The sequence below is a fragment of the Schistocerca gregaria genome, chromosome 7 (assembly GCF_023897955.1).
Source record: "Schistocerca gregaria isolate iqSchGreg1 chromosome 7, iqSchGreg1.2, whole genome shotgun sequence".
Taxonomy (NCBI): Eukaryota; Metazoa; Arthropoda; class Insecta; order Orthoptera; family Acrididae; genus Schistocerca; species Schistocerca gregaria.
This window is the reverse complement of record NC_064926.1, coordinates 88,867,689-88,887,484: the sequence shown is the minus strand read 5'-3', so window position 1 is coordinate 88,887,484 and position 19,796 is coordinate 88,867,689. Positions and strand designations below refer to the sequence as shown.

The 19,796-nt window shown below is 42.4% G+C and overlaps 1 protein-coding gene across 1 annotated transcript in view; it reads left to right on the top strand.

Moving 5' to 3' along the window:
- LOC126281486 (uncharacterized) overlaps window positions 1-19,796 on the top strand; it is a 260,262-nt gene that overhangs the window by 48,847 nt on the left and 191,619 nt on the right. Inside the window, exon 2 of the mRNA XM_049980485.1 lies at window positions 19,385-19,595. Within this exon, the coding sequence (XP_049836442.1) occupies window positions 19,385-19,595 (211 nt within the window). The remainder of the gene's footprint in view (window positions 1-19,384; window positions 19,596-19,796) is intronic.

Below are 19,796 nucleotides of genomic sequence, written 5' to 3'. Positions count from 1 at the left end.
CACACACGAGAAACCGATGGCCACGCCGTCGTCAAAATGCAGCCCTTTGACTGCGAGAGTCCCACAAGATCCGATGAGTACGACACGTATTACATCGTAATATGTTGCTAAATACACTACTGGAAATTGAAATAAGAACACCGTGAATTCATTGTCCCAGGAAGGGGAAACTTTATTGACACATTCCTGGGGTCAGATACATCACATGATCACACTGACAGAACCACAGGCACATAGACACAGGCAACAGAGCATGCACAATGTCGGCACTAGTACAGTGTATATCCACCTTTCGCAGCAATGCAGGCTGCTATTCTCCCATGGAGACGATCGTAGAAATGCTGGATGTAGTCCTGTGAAACGGCTTGCCATGCCATTTCCACCTGGCGCCTCAGTTGGACCAGTGTTCGTGCTGGACGTACAGACCGCGTGAGACGACGCTTCATCCAGTCCCAAACATGCTCAATGGGGGACAGATCCGGAGATCCTGCTGGCCAGGGTAGTTGACTTACACCTTCTAGAGCACGTTGGGTGGCACGGGATACATGCGGACGTGCATTGTCCTGTTGGAACAGCAAGTTCCCTTGCCGGTCTAGGAATGGTAGAAAGATGGGTTCGATGACGGTTTGGATGTACCGTGCACTATTCAGTGTCCCCTCGACGATCACCAGAGGTGTACGGCCAGTGTAGGAGATCGCTCCCCACACCATGATGCCGGTTGTTGGCCCTGTGTGCCTCGGTCGTATGCAGTCCTGATTGTGGCGCTCACCTGCACGGGGCCAAACACGCATACGACCATCATTGGCACCGAGGCAGAAGCGACTCTCATCGCTGAAGACGACACGTCTCCATTCGTCCCTCCATTCACGCCTGTCGCGACACCACTGGAGGCGGGCTACACGATGTTGGGGCGTGAGCGGAAGACGGCCTAACGGTGTGCGGGACCGTAGCCCAGCTTCATGGAGACGGTTGCGAATGGTCCTCGCCGATACCCCAGGAGCAACAGTGTCCCTAATTTGCTGGGAAGTGGCGTAGGATCCTACGGTCTTGGCGTGCATCCGTGCGTCGCTGCGGTCCGGTCGCAGGTCGACGGGCACGTGCACCTTCCTCCGACCACTGGCGACAACATCGATGTACTGTGGAAACCTCACGCCCCATGTGTTGAGCAATTCGGCGGTACGTCCACCCGGCCTCCCGCATGCCCACTATACGCCCTCGCTCAAAGTCCGTCAACTGCACATACGGTTCACGTCCACGCTGTCGCGGCATGCTACCAGTGTTAAAGACTGCGATGGAGCTCCGTCTGCCACGGCAAACTGGCTGACACTGACGGCGGCGGTGCACAAATGCTGCGCAGATAGCGCCATTCGACGGCCAACACCGCGGTTCCTGGTGTGTCCGCTGTGCCGTGCGTGTGATCATTGCTTGTACAGCCCTCTCGCAGTGTCCGGAGCAAGTATGGTGGGTCTGACACACCGGTGTCAATGTGTTCTTTTTTCCATTTCCAGGAGTGTATGTACTGAACTGTCAATAAACTATCACAGATACAATCTCAGTTGCACTGACAACATGTGCAGCTAAGTCCGTTGGCGCGAAAATACATTCACTAAAGATACTGCCTGTGCACGTAGCAAAGATACAATTTACCAAGGATACAGTTTATAAGCTTTATATTGTAAAGTCTTTTCATCTGTCGACATCATACAGCTTTCGTAATAGTGCTATGGTTGTAAGGGGCAGTACGATAGGATGGGAATAGTCATTTATAACATAACAGAGGCTAATACATGGGTTATCTGTTAATTAGCTCTCACATTGACTGAAGTGCTCCTAAATGAGATGAAGACAGAGCTCTGATGTATAAAACTTTGTACGTGTATACATTTTACGAATATGAATGGCGTAAAACGCTCGCCAGCAATCAAATTCACTGTGCACCACCACAAATTGGGACAAAGCTTCACAATGCCTTCGATGCTTCGTGCGACTTCAACAAACGTAATCTCATATGAAAGCACTGCACTGTAGCTGTCATCACTGAAAGCTATTTACCTGTACCCATCTTCTTTACCTATTTACTGCGTTTTTATATCTGTTTCATTATGCAAATATTTGTCAAAACATCATATCCGCCACAATTACACAGCAAATGTATACAGAACGAATAGCTCATACTTCATCATACTTGTGTTTTTATTTAATGAGCGGATTACTATTTTGCCAGTAACTCTATTTATGTGCTGGTTGCAAGTGCTATTAAAAAACTGTGCTAATTTAAAAGCGGTCAGTGGATGTGTTAGCGGGCACCACGTTTGAAAATAGAACCAAAAGACAAAAATGTTCAAATGTGTGTGAAATCTTATGGGATTTAACTCTAAGGTCATCAGTCCCTAAGCTTACCCACTACGTAACCTAAATTATCCTAAGGACAAACACACGCACCCATGCCCGAGGGTGGACTCGAACCTCCGCCGGGACCAGCCGCACTGATCAAAAGACGGTCAATACGATTCTTCTGGGTTTGAGGCCGCATTGTCATCTATAAAAATCCGACATTTCGGCGACAGTGCCGGTCGCTGTGGCCGTGCGGTTCTAGGCGCTTCAGCCTGGAACCGTGTGACCGCTACGGTCGCAGGTTCGAATCCTGCCTCGGGTATGAATGTGTGTGATGTTCTTAGGTCAGTTAGGTGTAAGTAGTCCTAGGGGACTGATGACCATAGATATTATGTTGTTGCAAGGCTTTCCGCAGAGTGTATTGAGTAGTTAGCAATACACCCTGAGGAAGACACCTTGCAACAGTCGCCGAAACGTCGGAATTTTATACATGACAATGTGGCCTCAAACCCAGAAGAATTTTACTGACTGTGACAACGGCCGCGGAAGCCTATGTTTACAGAATCAAAAGACCTTTCTCTCAAGAAGGCACAAATAATCGTTTAAAACGTATTTAACTACAATCTTTGTACGGCGTGTGTTTTTCATCGTGAGCACACTTGAGCAAACATACTGCCGTATTTAATTAACAACAAACCTTCATCTACGAGGCGGTCACGTCTGTAGTGCTTGAGAACGATGTATTCTTGGTGGGGATGACCTTCAGTTAATGAGAGTTGGACATTGGTGTACTGCTGGAGTCACGTGAAGACTGGGACTTTACGAGTGAAACGCTTAACGGAGAGACTCTACTTACGTTTGTTCTTGAAGAAGGCAGACCTGCCTGTGATATGGCGCCTTATTCGGTCGTGTGGCTGACAGCAATAGTACCATCCACATCAATTTTAATGATTAGAACAGAAATAATTATCGATGTAATAATAATTTTCAAAGGTGTAACGGAAAACTAAACAGGGAACAAAGATTTGTGAGGCTGGGGCCTCATGAAATGCAACAACGGAATTAGAGGTCGAGAAAGTACAGATCACCATGTATCAGGTGCGGAGATGACGAAATAAACCGGCGTTGTAAAGGACACGTCATTTTAAAAATCTTATGGGTGTCGAAAATTCGGCAAATAAACGACAAATATTGGAGATGAAGGTTATGAGAGGCAGACCGCATACGACAACATGCGTGATTCGGTCGTTTAGGTGATTGATTCTGGGCGCTGAACGGCCGCTATCGCACTTCTGAAGGGACTTAATAATTCGAGAGCTCTGAATGTACTCCACAGTAAGACTCTTAACTTTTTCCGCTTGTAATACGGAACTGTATGCTGAGTATGAGATATTTTGTTCTTTCTACGGCGTGTATTAATTTTTGAATCATCATGTTGAACTCTGAACTGTTCTGAGATGGTAAATTTTTCGTCTATTTTGATCACGACATGTACTTAGTTTTCGCGAGTCTTCGTTGACTATTTAGTTTCGGGATTTTTGCTACTATTCTCACAACGCTTTCCTGCATTTGATGATGGTATTTTCTGTATGTGTTTTCATTGAATATCGTAGGTTCGCTTCCCTTTTATGTGACATGTCCTTTCTCGAATAAACATTAATCGACTTAATTCTCTGTCGCCTTCACCAATTGTAAACGTTAGATTAGAACCCTATTTACTAAATTATTCATTTCAAGAAATATTGTTGTGGAGACGCTTAGGGAACTGAGATGAGAATCCCTGGAGGGAAGGTGACGCTCTTTTCGAAAAACTCTACTGAGAAAATTTAGAGAACCGGCATTTGAAGCTGACTGCTGAACAATGCTACTGCCGCCAAAATACGTTTCGCCTAAGGACTAAGAAGATACGAGAAATTAGGGCTGATACGGAGGCATATAGGCGCAGTATTAGGAGTATCTACGTATATATTGAATATGGGTGAACCCACAGAGTCGTCGCCAATGATGGAGCTTCCAATGATTAAGCAATCACCCAGTGCGCGTTGTTCAGATAATGTGAGTGGGCCACTTAGTCCAAATTCTGAAAATGGCAGTGATGGTCGATACTAGTGGAGCAGATAGTCCGAAATCAGAGAAGGGATATGTAATTGCAAATGATTCAATAACATGGTTAAAGGAAATTCTGGAAAATGGGTGCGTTGTATAGAGAGATAGGTTCAATAAAATCTGAGACAGGTTCAGTAGAGACAAGTGTAGCAGAAACAGTAAAAATTAAGTCAGATATTGAAAGGCTGATTGAGTTAAAATTAAAAGCCGTAAGAGCAGACGCAAGCAAAATTTCTGAAGAGGGTGGTCTGCTTAACACCAGAGTCGACTCAGTGGGATACTATTTCGTGGACAAGATGGAAAAAGGTACATTACGTGCTGGGTGCTGGGGTAAAGAATTGTGCGCAGAGGCAAAATACACTTGAGGAAGAGACCAATAAGTCTATTAATTTGTGAGGTTGAGTGATTAAAAATAAGGAACATGTTGAATCCAAATTATGAAAGGAGCTCGAACAGCAGTTTAAAGACATCAGGATAGAATTAAATACTTTGGCAGAGAATAGGCTGCTTCTGAACAAATTCTGGACGGAAGCGAAGCAAACGCGACTCCAGAATGTGTCCCTAAACGGACCAAGTTTCAAACAAGTAAGTGGGCCGGTGCGGATTTTTGTGTACGTGAGCTAAGTTAGCGCACATAAATCGTACTCTGGGAGTGGTGACGGAGATTATGACGCTTATGGAATATTTACAATGGAATCTTGTCAGCAGTCCGACTAACTCCGTCGATAAATTTTTAGATTTCTGTGAAAAACTTAACCAGGCATTGAAATTCAATAATGTGAACAGTACGGGAGCAATAGTTCCATCCAGATCAATTTTAATGATCAGAACAGAAATAATTAAAAATGTAATAATAATTTTCAAAGGGGTGACGGAAATCAAAACAGGGAACAAAGATTTGTGAGGCTGGAGCATCATTAAACGCAACAACAAAATTGGAGATCGGGAAACTACATACCGCCGGGTATCATGTCCGGAGATGGCGAAATAAACCGTTCTCGTAAAGGAATTATTATTTTAAAAACTGTGGGTGTCGAAAATTTGGCAAATAAGCCACAAATATTGGAGATGAAGGTTATGAGAAATAAAAATAAAATGGAGAGGAATTTGAAGCAGTGCAACCATAAAGAGGGCTCAAGAAATATTGTAAAATGTGTTGAGAGAATCGACATTGAGAATCATGCTTCACTGTCATTGACTGATGGCATCACAAGATCGACGCGATGAAACGTTTTGTTGACGTGACAAGTCGTCCAGAATGGTGGTTTGGAACTCGAGTAACTGGGTGAAATGCGTAGGAATTATGGGAAACCTTGTAAAACTACGAAAGTTGGTAGAAAATACCTAAAACTGTGGGTGATTTAGGGTACAGACATGCTCGCCTGGGTGTAAGAAAATCATTCCTTTCTTCCAACAATGCGACTGACAACTGATGGTCCATACTATTCATGCTGTATGGCTTTAAGTCCTGAAGAATACCCACATGTTCCACAAGTGGATATACATTGTAAGCTGTAAAAATGAAAAACACAGTGTCCAAAGATTTGGTGGTCATTATGACCGCCACCTAGGACACCAAAACAGTGATCATATACCAGTGTGCGGTATGCCCCGCCAATACGAGAAAGTAGTGCTCCTGGTCACCGAGACATCTGCTACCCTGTCACTGTGGGACATAAGTTTAAATGTAGACACCATTACCTTTGTAGGACTGTTTGGAGACGCTCCACCTCTGTCTCTTATTTCAAACATCCTATGTGTTGTTGTGGGAGTAACACAGTTTACGTCATGTGATGTCCAGCTTTCTGTGACAGACGATGGATCGAAATGTCTTAATGCCAGTTTAGCACTTCATGCAGACCTCAAAATCATGAGGAAAAATAAAAGTATGAAAGTGTACAAAGCTGTTGCCGTACACTACTTGGATCTGTTACAGCAGGAAAACAAAGTATCAATCTGCTTATGAAAGGACGACACAGGAGCCCTGTCTTGTAATTGATAGTCTGTGGACTATGGTTCTTCTACAGAACGGGTGACAAAACTTTACAAAGTGCATGGGACTTTGACCACTGGATACCTCGTCCAATGGACTAATACATATATATTTAATAGGATCACCTCATATGTTCGATGTCAACATACATAAGACATTTGTTTTCGGTATAGCAGGAAAGGTAGATGCAGTAATATCTTATCGAGTTCTATGCCAGGTGATGTGAGGTTCGAAGTTTTTTGTACTTCCCTGTTTTACCCCATTGAGAGAAAGAGAGGGGAGAGAGGGGTGAGGGAGATTGCTCTATCAACAAGTGTCTGGCATCATTACACTGTCGTATTTTTAATCACAGGGGTCTAGGGGTAGCGTGTTTGATTCATAATCAAAATGTCTTCGGTCCCGGGTTCGATCCCCGCCACTGCCTAAATTTTGATAAATAATCAGCATTGCCGGCCGAAAACTTCCGGCATAAGAAGTCAGCCTCATTCTGCCAACGGCCTTGTCAAAGAGGGCGGAGGAGCGGATAGAGGTTCAGGGCACTCTCTTGTCCTAGGGGTGTGAAATTGCCCCTAAAGGTGGAAGAATCAGCAATGATCAACGACATGAGGACGCAGAAGGCAATGGAAACCACTGCATTAAAGACACGTAACGTGTATCCACAGGACATGTGGCCTGTAGCTGAAGAAGTGTCATGATGATATCTCCATTGGCAAAAGATACCGGAAGAGTCCCCCATTCGGATCTCCGGGAGGGGACTGCCAAGGGGGAGGTTACCATGAGAAAAAGATTGAATGATCAACGAAAGGATAATGTTCTACGAGTCGGGGCGTGGAATGTCAGAAGCTTGAACGTGGTAGGGGAACTAGAAAATCTGAAAAGGGAAATGCAAAGGCTCAATCTAGATATAGTAGGGGTCAGTGAAGTGAAGTGGAAGGAAGACAAGGATTTCTGGTCAGATGAGTATCGGGTAATATCAACATCAGCAGAAAATGGTATAACAGTTGTAGGATTCGATATGAATAGGAAGGTATGGCAGAGGGTGTGTTACTGTGAACAGTTCAGTGACTGGGTTGTTCTAATCAGAATCGACAGCAGACCAACACCGACAACGATAGTTCAGGTATACATGCCGACGTCGCAAGCTGAAGATGAACAGATAGAGAAAGTGTATGAGTATATTGAAAGGGTAATGCAGTATGTAAAGGGGGACTAAAATCTAACAGTCATGGGCGACTGGAATGCAGTTGTAGGGGGAGGGAGTAGAAGAAAAGGTTACAGGAGAGTATGGGCTTGGGACAAGGAATGAAAGAGGAGAAAGACTAATTGAGTTCTGTAACAAGGCAGAAGGGATAGATAACATTCCATCAGAATTTCTAAAATCATTAGGGGAAGTGGCAACAAAATGACTATTGACGTTGGTGTGTAGAATATATGAGTCTGGCGATATACCATCTGACTTTCGGAAAAGCATCATCCACACAATTCCGAAGACGGCAAGAGCTGACAAGTGCGAGAATTATCGCACAATCAGCTTAACAGCTCATGCATCGAAGCTGCTTACAAGAATAATATACAGAAGAATGGAAAAGAAAATTGAGAATGCGCTAGATGACGATCAATATAACATGGTGCAAGCTGTTCAAGATTCTGAAAAAAGACGGGTCATATACAATATGTACAACAACCAAGAGGGAATAATAAGAGAGGACGATCAAGAACGAAGTACTCGTATTAAGAAAGGAGTAAGACAAGGCGGTAGCCTTTCGCCCTACTCTTCAATCTGTACATCGAGGAAGGAATGATAGAAATAAAAGAAAGGTTCAGGAGTGGAATTAAAATACAAGGTGAAAGGATATCAATGATACGATTCACTGATGACATTGCCATCCTGAGTGAAAATGAAGAAGAATTAAATGATCTGCTGAACGGAATGAACAGTCTAATGAGTACACAGTATGGTTTGAGAGTAAATCGGAGAAAGACGGAGGTAATGAGAAGTAGTAGAAATGAGAACAGCGAGAAAGTTAACTTCAGGATTGATGGTCACGAAGTCAATGGAGTTAAGGAATTCTGCTACCTAGGCAGTAAAATAACCAATGACGGACGGAGCAAGGAGGACATCAAAAGCAGACTCGCTATGGCAAAAAGAGATTTTCTGGCCAAGAGAAGTCTACTAATATCAAATACCGGCCTTAATTTTAGGAAGAAATTTCTGAGGATGTACGTCTGGAGTACAGCATTGTATGGTTGTGAAACATGGAGTGTGGGGAAACCGGAACAGAATAGAATCGAAGCATTTGAGATGTGGTGCTATAGACGAATGTTGAAAATTAGATGGACTGTTAAGGTAAGGAATGAGGAGGTTCTACGCGGAATCGGAGAGGAAAGGAATATGTGGAAAACACTGATAAGGAAAAGGGACAGGATGATAGGACATCTGCTAAGACATGAGGGAATTCCATGGTACTAGAGGGAGCTGTAGAGGGCAAAAACTGTAGAGGAAGACAGAGATTGGAATACGTCAAGCAAATAATTGAGGACGTAGGTTGCAAGTGCTACTCTGAGATGAAGAGCTTAGCACAGGAAAGGAATTCGTGGCGGGCCGCATCAAACCAGTCAGTAGACTGATGACAAAAGCCACAGGAATATGATAAAGAAGGTGAGGATATGTACAGGGTGATATTTCTAGACTGTCATTCGATAATGATGAATTTTAGATGTTATGCTTCTGAATTTCTGTACACAGTCCATGTTGTCCTGCATGGTTGTGAATTTCTTTCTGCACGTTAGTGTGCTATTTTTCTCATTGTGATAGTTTTCTACGTAGTCAGTGATGAATCGAGAACCAGACTGCCTTCTAAGTAATGGCATAGAGCTGTCTGAACATGACAGAATTTCGAAAGGATTAGCAGGTGTCTTTGACTTGCTAGAGGACATCTCTTACTCATGGAATCACGTGGATCCAAATGCTGTACATCGGATAATACACTCCTGGAAATTGAAATAAGAACACCGTGAATTCATTGTCCCAGGAAGGGGAAACTTTATTGACACATTCCTGGGGTCAGATACATCACATGATCACACTGACAGAACCACAGGCACATAGATACAGGCAACAGAGCATGCACAATGTCGGCACTAGTACAGTGTATATCCACCTTTCGCAGCAATGCAGGCTGCTATTCTCCCATGGAGACGATCGTAGAGATGCTGGATGTAGTCCTGTGAACGGCTTGCCATGCCATTTCCACCTGGCGCCTCAGTTGGACCAGCGTTCGTGCTGGACGTGCAGACCGCGTGAGACGACGCTTCATCCAGTCACAAACATGCTCAATGGGGGACAGATCCAGAGATCTTGCTGGACAGGGTAGTTGACTTACACCTTCTAGAGCACGTTGGGTGGCACGGGATACATGCGGACGTGCATTGTCCTGTTGGAACAGCAAGTTCCCTTGCCGGTCTAGGAATGGTGGAACGATGGGTTCGATGACGGTTTGGATGTACCGTACACTATTCAGTGTCCCCTCGACGATCACCAGAGGTGTACGGCCAGTGTAGGAGATCGCTCCCCACACCATGATGCCGGGTGTTGGCCCTGTGTGCCTCGGTCATATGCAGTCCTGATTGTGGCGCTCACCTGCACGGCGCCAAACACGCATACGACCATCATTGGCACCAAGGCAGAAGCGACTCTCATCGCTGAAGACGACACGTCTCCATTCGTCCCTCCCTTCACGCCTGTCGCGACACCACTGGAGACGGGCTGCACGATGTTGGGGCGTGAGCGGAAGACGGCCTAACGGTGTGCGGGACCGTAGCCCAGCTTCATGGAGACGGTTGCGAATGGTCCTCGCCGATACCCCAGGAACAACAGTGTCCCTAATTTGCTGGGAAGTGGCGGTGCGGTCCCCTACGGCACTGCGTATGATCCTACGGTCTTGGCGTGCATCCGTGCATCGCTGCGGTCCGGTCCCAGGTCGACGGGCACGTGCACCTTCCGCCGACCACTGGCGACAACATCGATGTACTGTGGAGACCTCACGCCCCACGTGTTTAGCAATTCGGCGGTACGTCCACCCGGCCTCTTGCATGGCCACTATACGTCCTTGCTCAAAGTCCGTCAACTGCACATACGGTTCACGTCCACGCTGTCGCGGCATGCTACCAGTGTTAAAGACTGCGATGGAGTTCCGTATGCCACAGCAAACTGGCTGACACTGACGGCGGCGGTGCACAAATGCTGCGCAGCTAGCGCCATTCGACGGCCAACACCGCGGTTCCTGGTGTGTCCGCTGTGCTGTGCGTGTGATCATTGCTTGTACAGCCCTCTCGCAGTGTCGGGAGCAAGTATGGTGGGTCTGACACACCGGTGTCAATGTGTTCTTTTTTCCATTTCCAGGAGTGTAGAAGATTCGTGAGATACAATAGGTAAGTGATACTCTGACGAAAGGGGAGATGAGAGGTGAGCTCTATACTGCATCTTATGTCACTGGCAAATAACAAATGTCTCGCAAAGAGACTACAATGAGAAAATTAGGAGTATGGGAACGAAGCTTTTCGCGACGGCACTTCTATGTAAAACATTCTCGGTCTTCTTGCCGCGTCAGTTCTAGATAAAATCTCGAGCTTTCGACGATTCCATCCATCGTCATCGTCAGGAGCAGCTGAATGTCTTCACTGCTATTGCCGTAGCCTTTTTTTATAGCCAGTGGTTGGCTTATGATTGGTCGGCGAGTACGTACTGCTGTCGCAGACGGTGTCAATGTGTGCGCCTGTGGCGCCGCCGTTTCCGTTGGAACGTAAACTTTGGAAGAAACGTCTCTGCTGATTCTCTGCATCAAGCGCTCTTTTCCGTGCACAGCTCAGATGGTATCCGCTACCGCGGTTGAAGTTCTTTTGGCTCATTCTTATTTCAACAGCCTCCTTAATTACAGAATCCCAGTACGTGGAGGCATGGGACAGAATTTTTGTTTCATGGAACAATATTTTACGTTTGTTCGTGAGGCTGTGCTCCGCAATTGCCAATTTCTCCAGTTCTCTATTTTTAATATGTCGTTGGTGTTCTGTACAGCGGTCGGAAACGGTACGAATCGTCTGACCTATATAACTGCTTTTCGCGACTGCACTTCTATGTAAAACATAGGGTATATTATAAACTCCTTTATAATTTAAAATTGCAATAGTTCCTACAGTTTTTACAGTGGAAGCTTGAATTTTTTTGGTTAAAGAGGAATGTTTATATTTTTATGGTCATGCTTCTTGTAGTGAATATCCACCATCCATATCTCAGGAAAAAATGTAAATAATTTCTTTTAAACAAACATGGATGGACATTACAATTTTTTAAGGTATTGCCCCCTCATTGACACCTTTGAAAAAATTACATTATTATAAATATTCCATTATGTCACACAAGAAGAATCAGTTTGTAGAAATAATGGTAAGTGTGAAAAACAATGTTATTGTAAAAGAAATATTGAATTTGCTAATTCAAGACTACCATGTCACCACTAAATTGCTGAAGTTGGGTGCACTGGATTTCCCTATTAACAAATCATATCTGAGAACACTGTTTTATTGCCACTACATGTATTGCATCATCCAGTTCCTTTGTTCTGAGCCATGTGTTCGCTGAGCATGCAGTTCTGAGCTCTTCTACTGAGTTGTACCTGTAGTCAATTATTGGCTAAAAATTCAGTTATGGCACTTTTTAACTATTTATTCCAAAACAAAAGTAAGTCCCCTAATGTTACAATAATAATGTGAAATACTTTTGTAATGAAACAATGGGGTACAATAATTTTTCATTATTTAATTACTTTTTAGGTTACACCCATCATATTTTGAATTATTTACGACAAATATTGGTTTTATGACTGAAGCAGTATGGAAAGTACAAGAAGGCAGTGTTTTCTTGGCCAGTATCTGGAAGATATATATGACAATTCCCTGACTTGTGTGAATGATCTGATCAGTGAAGAACAAGAACTTTTATTATGGCGAAGCAGCAGTCATTAACACTGTGATTTAAGTGTTTCACGTGTGTGTGTGTGTGTTCAACACAAAGGCGGGTACCTGTGCACATTCTCTCCACATAAGAAAATTTGCTTCAAGCGCCGTAAACGATCTGTTTCATTTGGATTGCGTGAAATTAGTGTAGAAAAGGCAAACATCTTCAGAATGAGAGACTTAAGTGTTAGTCCCGGGGAGAAAAGGTGCCCTACCTCTATCAAACTTATTGATGAAAAACAAGCAAGTGACAACTCATCACCAGACTATATAAATGACAGTAATGTGAAAGTGTAGACTCCTGAAAAATCTGTGCTCAATACTTGCTTAGGAGTATCTCGTGCGAAGCTGCAGTCATTTGCTAGGCATAGTCAGTATGCAGCAGCCAAACGAAAATTTTAATCAGCAGCTGGGGCTCTGGAAACTAAAATTTCGCATACATATCAAGCTGAGCTGGCTGCTGATGCAAGCACTATCCCTGACAGTGATGTAACAGAATTGGAAGAAAAGGCAAAACATCATGATGAACTCATGGACAAAATCAAACAGGAAATTGTATATGTAACCAATCGTGAAAAAATTCAGTTACTTACTTTTGTGGCTTCAACTTGGTCTCGACAGGAAGTCAGTCCCAAATTTCAGGTTTCTGAATATTGGTACGACAGACAAGAGCTTTTTTAATGGAAGAAGGGTATTTTATCGATGGCTGAGCAAAAAAGGGGAAAGACATTGCCACATGATACAGTGCAAAAAGTAAAGAGTGTTTATTTGAATGACAATGACACAAAAATAATGCCTGGGAAAGGTTAAAAGTGAGCACCAGCAAAAATACCTATGAGCAAAAGCGCCTTTTTTAAAGTAATTTAACTGTGTTCTCTCTATTAAAAAGAGTATCCTGAAGACAAAGTAGGATTCTCAAAATTTGCTTCTCTTCGACAAAAACACTGTATACTTGCAGAATCATCAGGAACGGGTACCGTATTCTAACCGTTTGGACGACTTAAAGTGTTTGTATGCAAACTTCCACTTCTTTTACGAGATGACTTACTTGAGACCCCCTGCGACCTTCTTTGCTGGCTAGCCTGCTGCTGCAAACTCTCTTTCTCTCCTTCTCCGAAGTATGCTGCTAGGTACAGGAATTTCTTAAGACTCTTTCTACTTATAAAAATAAGTAGACATACTATTTTCATTTGTTTAAATTATCGACGTATATTTAAACTTCAGACATGTTAGAAATCCCTCTCTTTACATTAATACGTACTGTTTAGTAAGTCTCTAGTGTCTCCAAACATCAGAAACAAACTAATTTACATGTAGGAGAAAGTTGGTTTAAATACTATGTCCATTCTCAACATAAGTCAGAAACACGTCTTCCCTTCAACAAGGCTAAGAGAAAAGTTTATTTCACTAACAATAGTAACTGACACTATTATCACTGAGTTACATAAATACTCCATGATCCTTTCGTACCCACTTTCACTAAACCTTCCATGTATAGCCCGACAGGTACTTGTCAGTGTCATACGATCGCCGCGTCTATGTTCTTCCTCCGATTGAGTTTAAACCTGCATACGCAGACATGTGACGTGCAGTGGGTAGGATTCTATCATCCCACTGACACATCTGAAATATCGTGTGTTCGAGACGGTAGAAAGTCAAGTGTTTCCAGAATTTACACCGAAATTCTCGAATCATTACAGTATGTGTGTGCATTTACCACCAAAACGTTAAATTGCTTCTAAATTCCATTTCTATTAAAGAAACATACCAAGATCTAACTAAAATAACCGAGCCTGAATGCTTCGTCTGTGTGAAAAAGGGCCACCCGTGGTGGCCGAGCAGTTCTAGGCGCTTCAGTCCAGAACTGCGCGACTGCTACAGTCACAAGTTCTAATCCTGCCTCGGGCATGGATGTGTGTGATGTCCTTAGGTTACTTAGGTTTAAGTAATTCTAAGTCTAGGGGACTGATGACCTCCGATGTTAAGTCCCATGGTACTCAGAGCCATTTGAACAATTTTTTGTGAAAAAGGCCCACCAGTTCATTGCACCAAAAGCACTTAGAAAATAAAACAGAAGAGTGTGATGCTGATGAGATGGTTCAGTACAGTCAATGGGGATCAACTGATAGAATGACTTGAAGTGTTCAAATCACTCCTCTATCAGAATTCTGTGACACACTAACAAAACTGAAAAACTTACTTTGCACTTTTTAATTGCTCAGTCACAATCTGATTATCTGGAAATGAAGAAGGAAATACTTGATGAAGAATTTATGTTAATTTTTAATGTATTTAAGTGAAAATCTCAATTTTGTTGTTCAAGATGAAATAAAGGGGTACAGTTGGAACAATGGCAACTGCACTCTTCACACTGTCCATATAGATTACAAAAAGGACAAACAGTTGCATGCAAATGTATTTTCATTATTTCTGATGATCTAGAACACAATGTTGCCTTGGTGTACCAGAATCAGAAGACGATACTGATTTTTTTATAGTGTGAATTTCCAGAAATTCATCTTGCGTGTGTTGAATATTTCGCCAATGGTTGTGCTGCACGATATGAATACTGGAAGAATTTCAAAAGTATCTGCTACCATGAACACGACTTCAACATAAATTGTAGCCGGTTCTTTTTTGCTACCAGCCATGGCAAATGTACCTGTGATGGTATTGGTGGCAATGTTGAAGGAGTGGTCACAGAAACAAGTTTGCAAAGAGTTTATAGAGATCAAATACTTACGGCTTCACAGGTATTTGAATTCCGTCGTGAGAACCTGCAAGACATTTCAGTTCTCTTTGTTTCAAAAGATGAAGTGGTAAAGTCAGACATTATTTTTCTCAGCGTTTCACAAGCGCAAAAATAATTCCTGAAACACGATCTATGCATCACACTCTACCAATATCACCAACCAAGACGGGAGCAAAAAGGCTGAGCTGTGATATGGATTTTAGTATCGTGCATGATTTCTCAGATGCACTGGCGCCACTAATGCCAGAATGCACTGTGCAGCCCAGCTGCTATGTTGCATGTGCATATGAGTCTTCTTGGTATTTGGGAATTGTTGAGAGGGTGAACTGTGGAGAAGGAGATGTTACAGTAAGGTTCATGCTTCCTCATAGACCATGCGACTCCTTCTATTGGCCTGATAATGATGTTTGTGATGTTTTTTCTCTGATTTTCTGTGTGAAGTTGATATCACCACAGCAACAGGGCGTACTTATTCGCTGAGCAAAGAGTCCTCGAAGTTGGTGGAAGAAAAGTGGTTCTCATACAAAAAAATATTATCTAAGCATCAAAGAGACTCGTCACATGTGTAATTCCGAATCAACTTGAATGCAAATTGCAGCGCCAGCATTTTGTGCATTGTTGACAAATTAGCTTATGACAAAATGCTTGAATATTATAAACAAAATGCTATGTGTTTTTACATTGAGTTAATTTGGTTATGGCAGAGGTAAGAAAGTGTTCGTATCTCATGTAAGTTGTCCTATATTTTATAATGTGTAATTTTGTTTTATATATTGCAATTTTTGTTCAGTTTGGACACTGTTACGTTTACTTATGTTGTTAATGTCTCTTGGGTAGTATTTGTATTTCTCTCCAGGATAGTTTTTGTGTGATGAAACTTTATTATTTGTAGATCACTTTCTAATTTTTTCAGTGTTTTCCAGAGGTGGACAATTGTCCAAAATATTTTTTTTAAATTTAATAATAAAATTTTAAAAAATATTTACAAAAATTTAATTGGACAATTCTAACATGTTTTCAGAAACTATGCGTCCAAAAGGATATTCAGGAAAAAACTGTCAGCAAACCATTTTTTGTTTAAAAACTACAGCCAATTTTCAAATTTTTACATTTTGCTTTGAAGTAACGCATTGCATCAAACTTTCAGCAATTTATACCAGCAGAATGTATATAAAGCAATAAAATTGGCGAAAGTTCATAATATTAGATACAAAAGCAGTACATAAAATCGAGGTATACTGCCATGGAATGGTAGTTCTGCAATTATTGAGTGATTAGGAAATTATATATTGTTGAGATGTCTCCAAACGAAAATGCAGACGTGAGCTGGACTACCATTAACCACCATCATGTGGTAGCAATCTTTGGTGGTGTCAGTCAGTAGCAATGGACACATAGGCTAAGATCAGTGATAGTATTTACTGCCCATTGTATCCTTAGCTGTGCCTTTTGGCACCATATTGTATGAATAACTATGGTTGATAGCTAGGTGTGTGCTTTGAAAATGGGTATGTCAGCCCGAACCTGGTAACCAGTAAGCTTAATTTTATATCAATGCAAGGGAGATGGAGTTTTGGGCTGACACACCCATTTTAAACCATACACCTTGCTATCAACCATAATTATTCATACGATACGGTGCCAAAAGGTAGGGCTAACTATACAGTCGACAACATGTCAGGAGGCTACCTTATCTGTGAGCGGCCTGCCAAGCGAGTGCTTTCATTATTCATACAGCAGAAATATTTTCATGATTTATCATACCCACTGCAACTATGCTTGAAATTAGAGACTTAGTACCTAACAGTTAAGCTATAATTCATTCTTGTCTTTACTTCTTAACGCTTCTTCTGACTAATAGCTTGTGCACATCTCCTCAACAAAATGGCTATCCATAACTCAATAATCAAGACCACCATTTGTTTCATATATCTCCTCTTTTATTATAATAAATTCTTTCACGCTAATGTTGCATAATTTATTGCATTACACTTAAACACAATAGATAAACAAGGGATGCTCCACCCAATGGGCATGACATTACATAAGTATTATACTATTCTGTAGTCTCGTAATGTTTCTGTTTATTGCTGCTGTCCACTTTCTGGGTTGGTAAGGAATATTTCGCTACTTCACCCTCTCCCACACTCTCATAATCTCATTCATTAGCAACCTAACGAATATACTATCGAGCTGCACGAAGGAAAATCCTTTTGACCCCCATATTTTAAACTAATTCGCTATTGTCTCATGAAAATCACACAGATTAAATATACAAAATAAGTCGCATTGGCAGTATAAAACACATCACAAAAACAAAATGTTTGGTTATCTACTTGTTCTTCTTTCCTATATCAATCAATAGTCATCCCAGATTCACACGTCACTCACCCACGTAACAAATTTCCCTACCACGAACTCTGGAGGATTTATGCACATCTCCCTGTGCAATGCAACCCACATGGTGTTATCAGGTAGATGGCCGGCTCACCTTAATTCTGTCTCAGAATATCAGAATATTAAGCTAGTGTCACACGAAAGTATCTCATAATGGAAATATTTGGTAGCTTAATTATCTCACACACGTATCCTCAACTGAAAGCTTGGACAACCACTTCTATATTGTTAATGTCTATAGTCAGGTTGAGACTCACACTGTCCTCACCACATGGAAGTGCTTGTCTCTAATTCAAGTTCTGCACACGCAGTTCGTAAATATTTTTAACTTAGATTTACACTGGCAAGTATTTCGTCTTAATATTACCACACGCAAGTATTTCATCTTATAATTACAACAAGTGGCTTCATTGTGACCGTTGGTCACTTCCAAAGAATCCTATGTTCTCCATGATTTTACCTGCTTGTCTATTTCCAACAATTCACATGAGCCTCCAATCAAAAGCTTCTGAAAAGAGAAATCATTATTTTTATCTACTCTTAAATTTTCCACGTGCATACCATTCACATTTAAATTTGTTTCTATGGCGCACACATAAAACACATCTTCACACCTCAGAAACCAGCGACAGAGTGCCGAAACATGGCCATTCATCTGGTCATCCCGGGCTTCTGAAGAAGTGGGGTAGGACCTTGCCACCGTATTGGACAGCCACATTCCAGGCCCTTTAGTGCTCTGGCGTACTTCCTCTCTTTGGTTCGGCCAAAGGTGACCAGAGGACTGTCTCAAAGATGATTATAGAATCTACCTTCGCTATCTGTCGTCAGCAGACCAGCTATTCATTCAATTCACAAACATCACCAAACTGGATATAGGGATCTAAGGATGTGGACATCTAATAATTAAATAAATAACTTGTCCTTCTTTCCTACGTCGGTATCCGGATTCGGTGTATTAAATCAAATGGTGTTATTGTACAAGAAATGTTTTCTGACAAGAACAATTATGTCGTTGTACATATTTTCTACGTCGGGCAGTACTGTACCCTTTCAATGTACTGTCATTAATCTTAGTCTATGTGTCCATTGCTACTGACTGACACAGTCAAAGTTTGCTACTAAATGATGGTTGTCCACTTCACTTCTGCATTTTCATTTGGAGACATGTCGACATCCACCCCTTCCGACAGCGCAGTCGCGGTTGTCCAGTCGCATGGCCCACCCAGTCACCAGGCTTCGACACTTTAAATATGTGCCTGTGGGGGACATGTAAGAAATCGTGTACTATGGAGTGTATCCCAGATGTGCAGACACTGGAACAAAGTATTCACACCGCCTGTGACAGCATTCAAGTGCACATACAACCGTGCATAGTGTTCAGACATGGTTAGAGCCACTTTGAACACATTTTCTAATGGTGGACTCTTCACAGCATATTGTGCACAGTATTGTGCTGTAGAGACCTAATACCTTGTAGAATAGACACCATGCATTTACAGCCATAGACCCTAAGACCTTTCTTGCTCTGTATTCTCTGAAATCGTTTCCTGTAATTTGTCCCCATTCAGCAAAATTATTTTTTGTCCCGTATAGCTCCTTCTAGTACCACGAAAGTCGCTCCAGATATCTTACATCCTATCATCTGATCCCTTCATCAAGCTACATACATTCCTCTCCTTGCTGATTCTGTGGAGAACCTTGAGCTACTAGTCCACTTTATCTTCAGGGACCATGCATAAGCTTTGATGCTCCTCTTGTCTAGGAACTGACAGCTATACACCGTGTTGCAGGTATATCCAGAGCTGGGCCGCCTTACCGTTACCTACCGCGAGCTGTCGCAGCGCGCTGCTGGCGTCGCCTTGGAGCTGAAAGAACGTGGTTTGAAGCCCGGCGACGTGCTAGTGGTGGCCACCAGCATCGTCCCACAGTTCACGCCTGTCATGGCCGGAGCTCTGCTCAGGGGCGTCACCGTGGCTCCGATCAATCCAGGATTCGACTCCAGTGAGTAAACCTGGCTAGTACTTATGGCAACTACTGGCGTGTCTATAGTTACCTATGTTTTCAAAATTCATCAAACTTGCAATGTATAATATTGTAGTAATCTTTTTCTCTGAACACAACATATTGACATTTTACGATTACTGGCGTTCATAGTCGTGCAGTATTTTAGAAAGGATAGTACATTTCAGTGGACTGCTATTG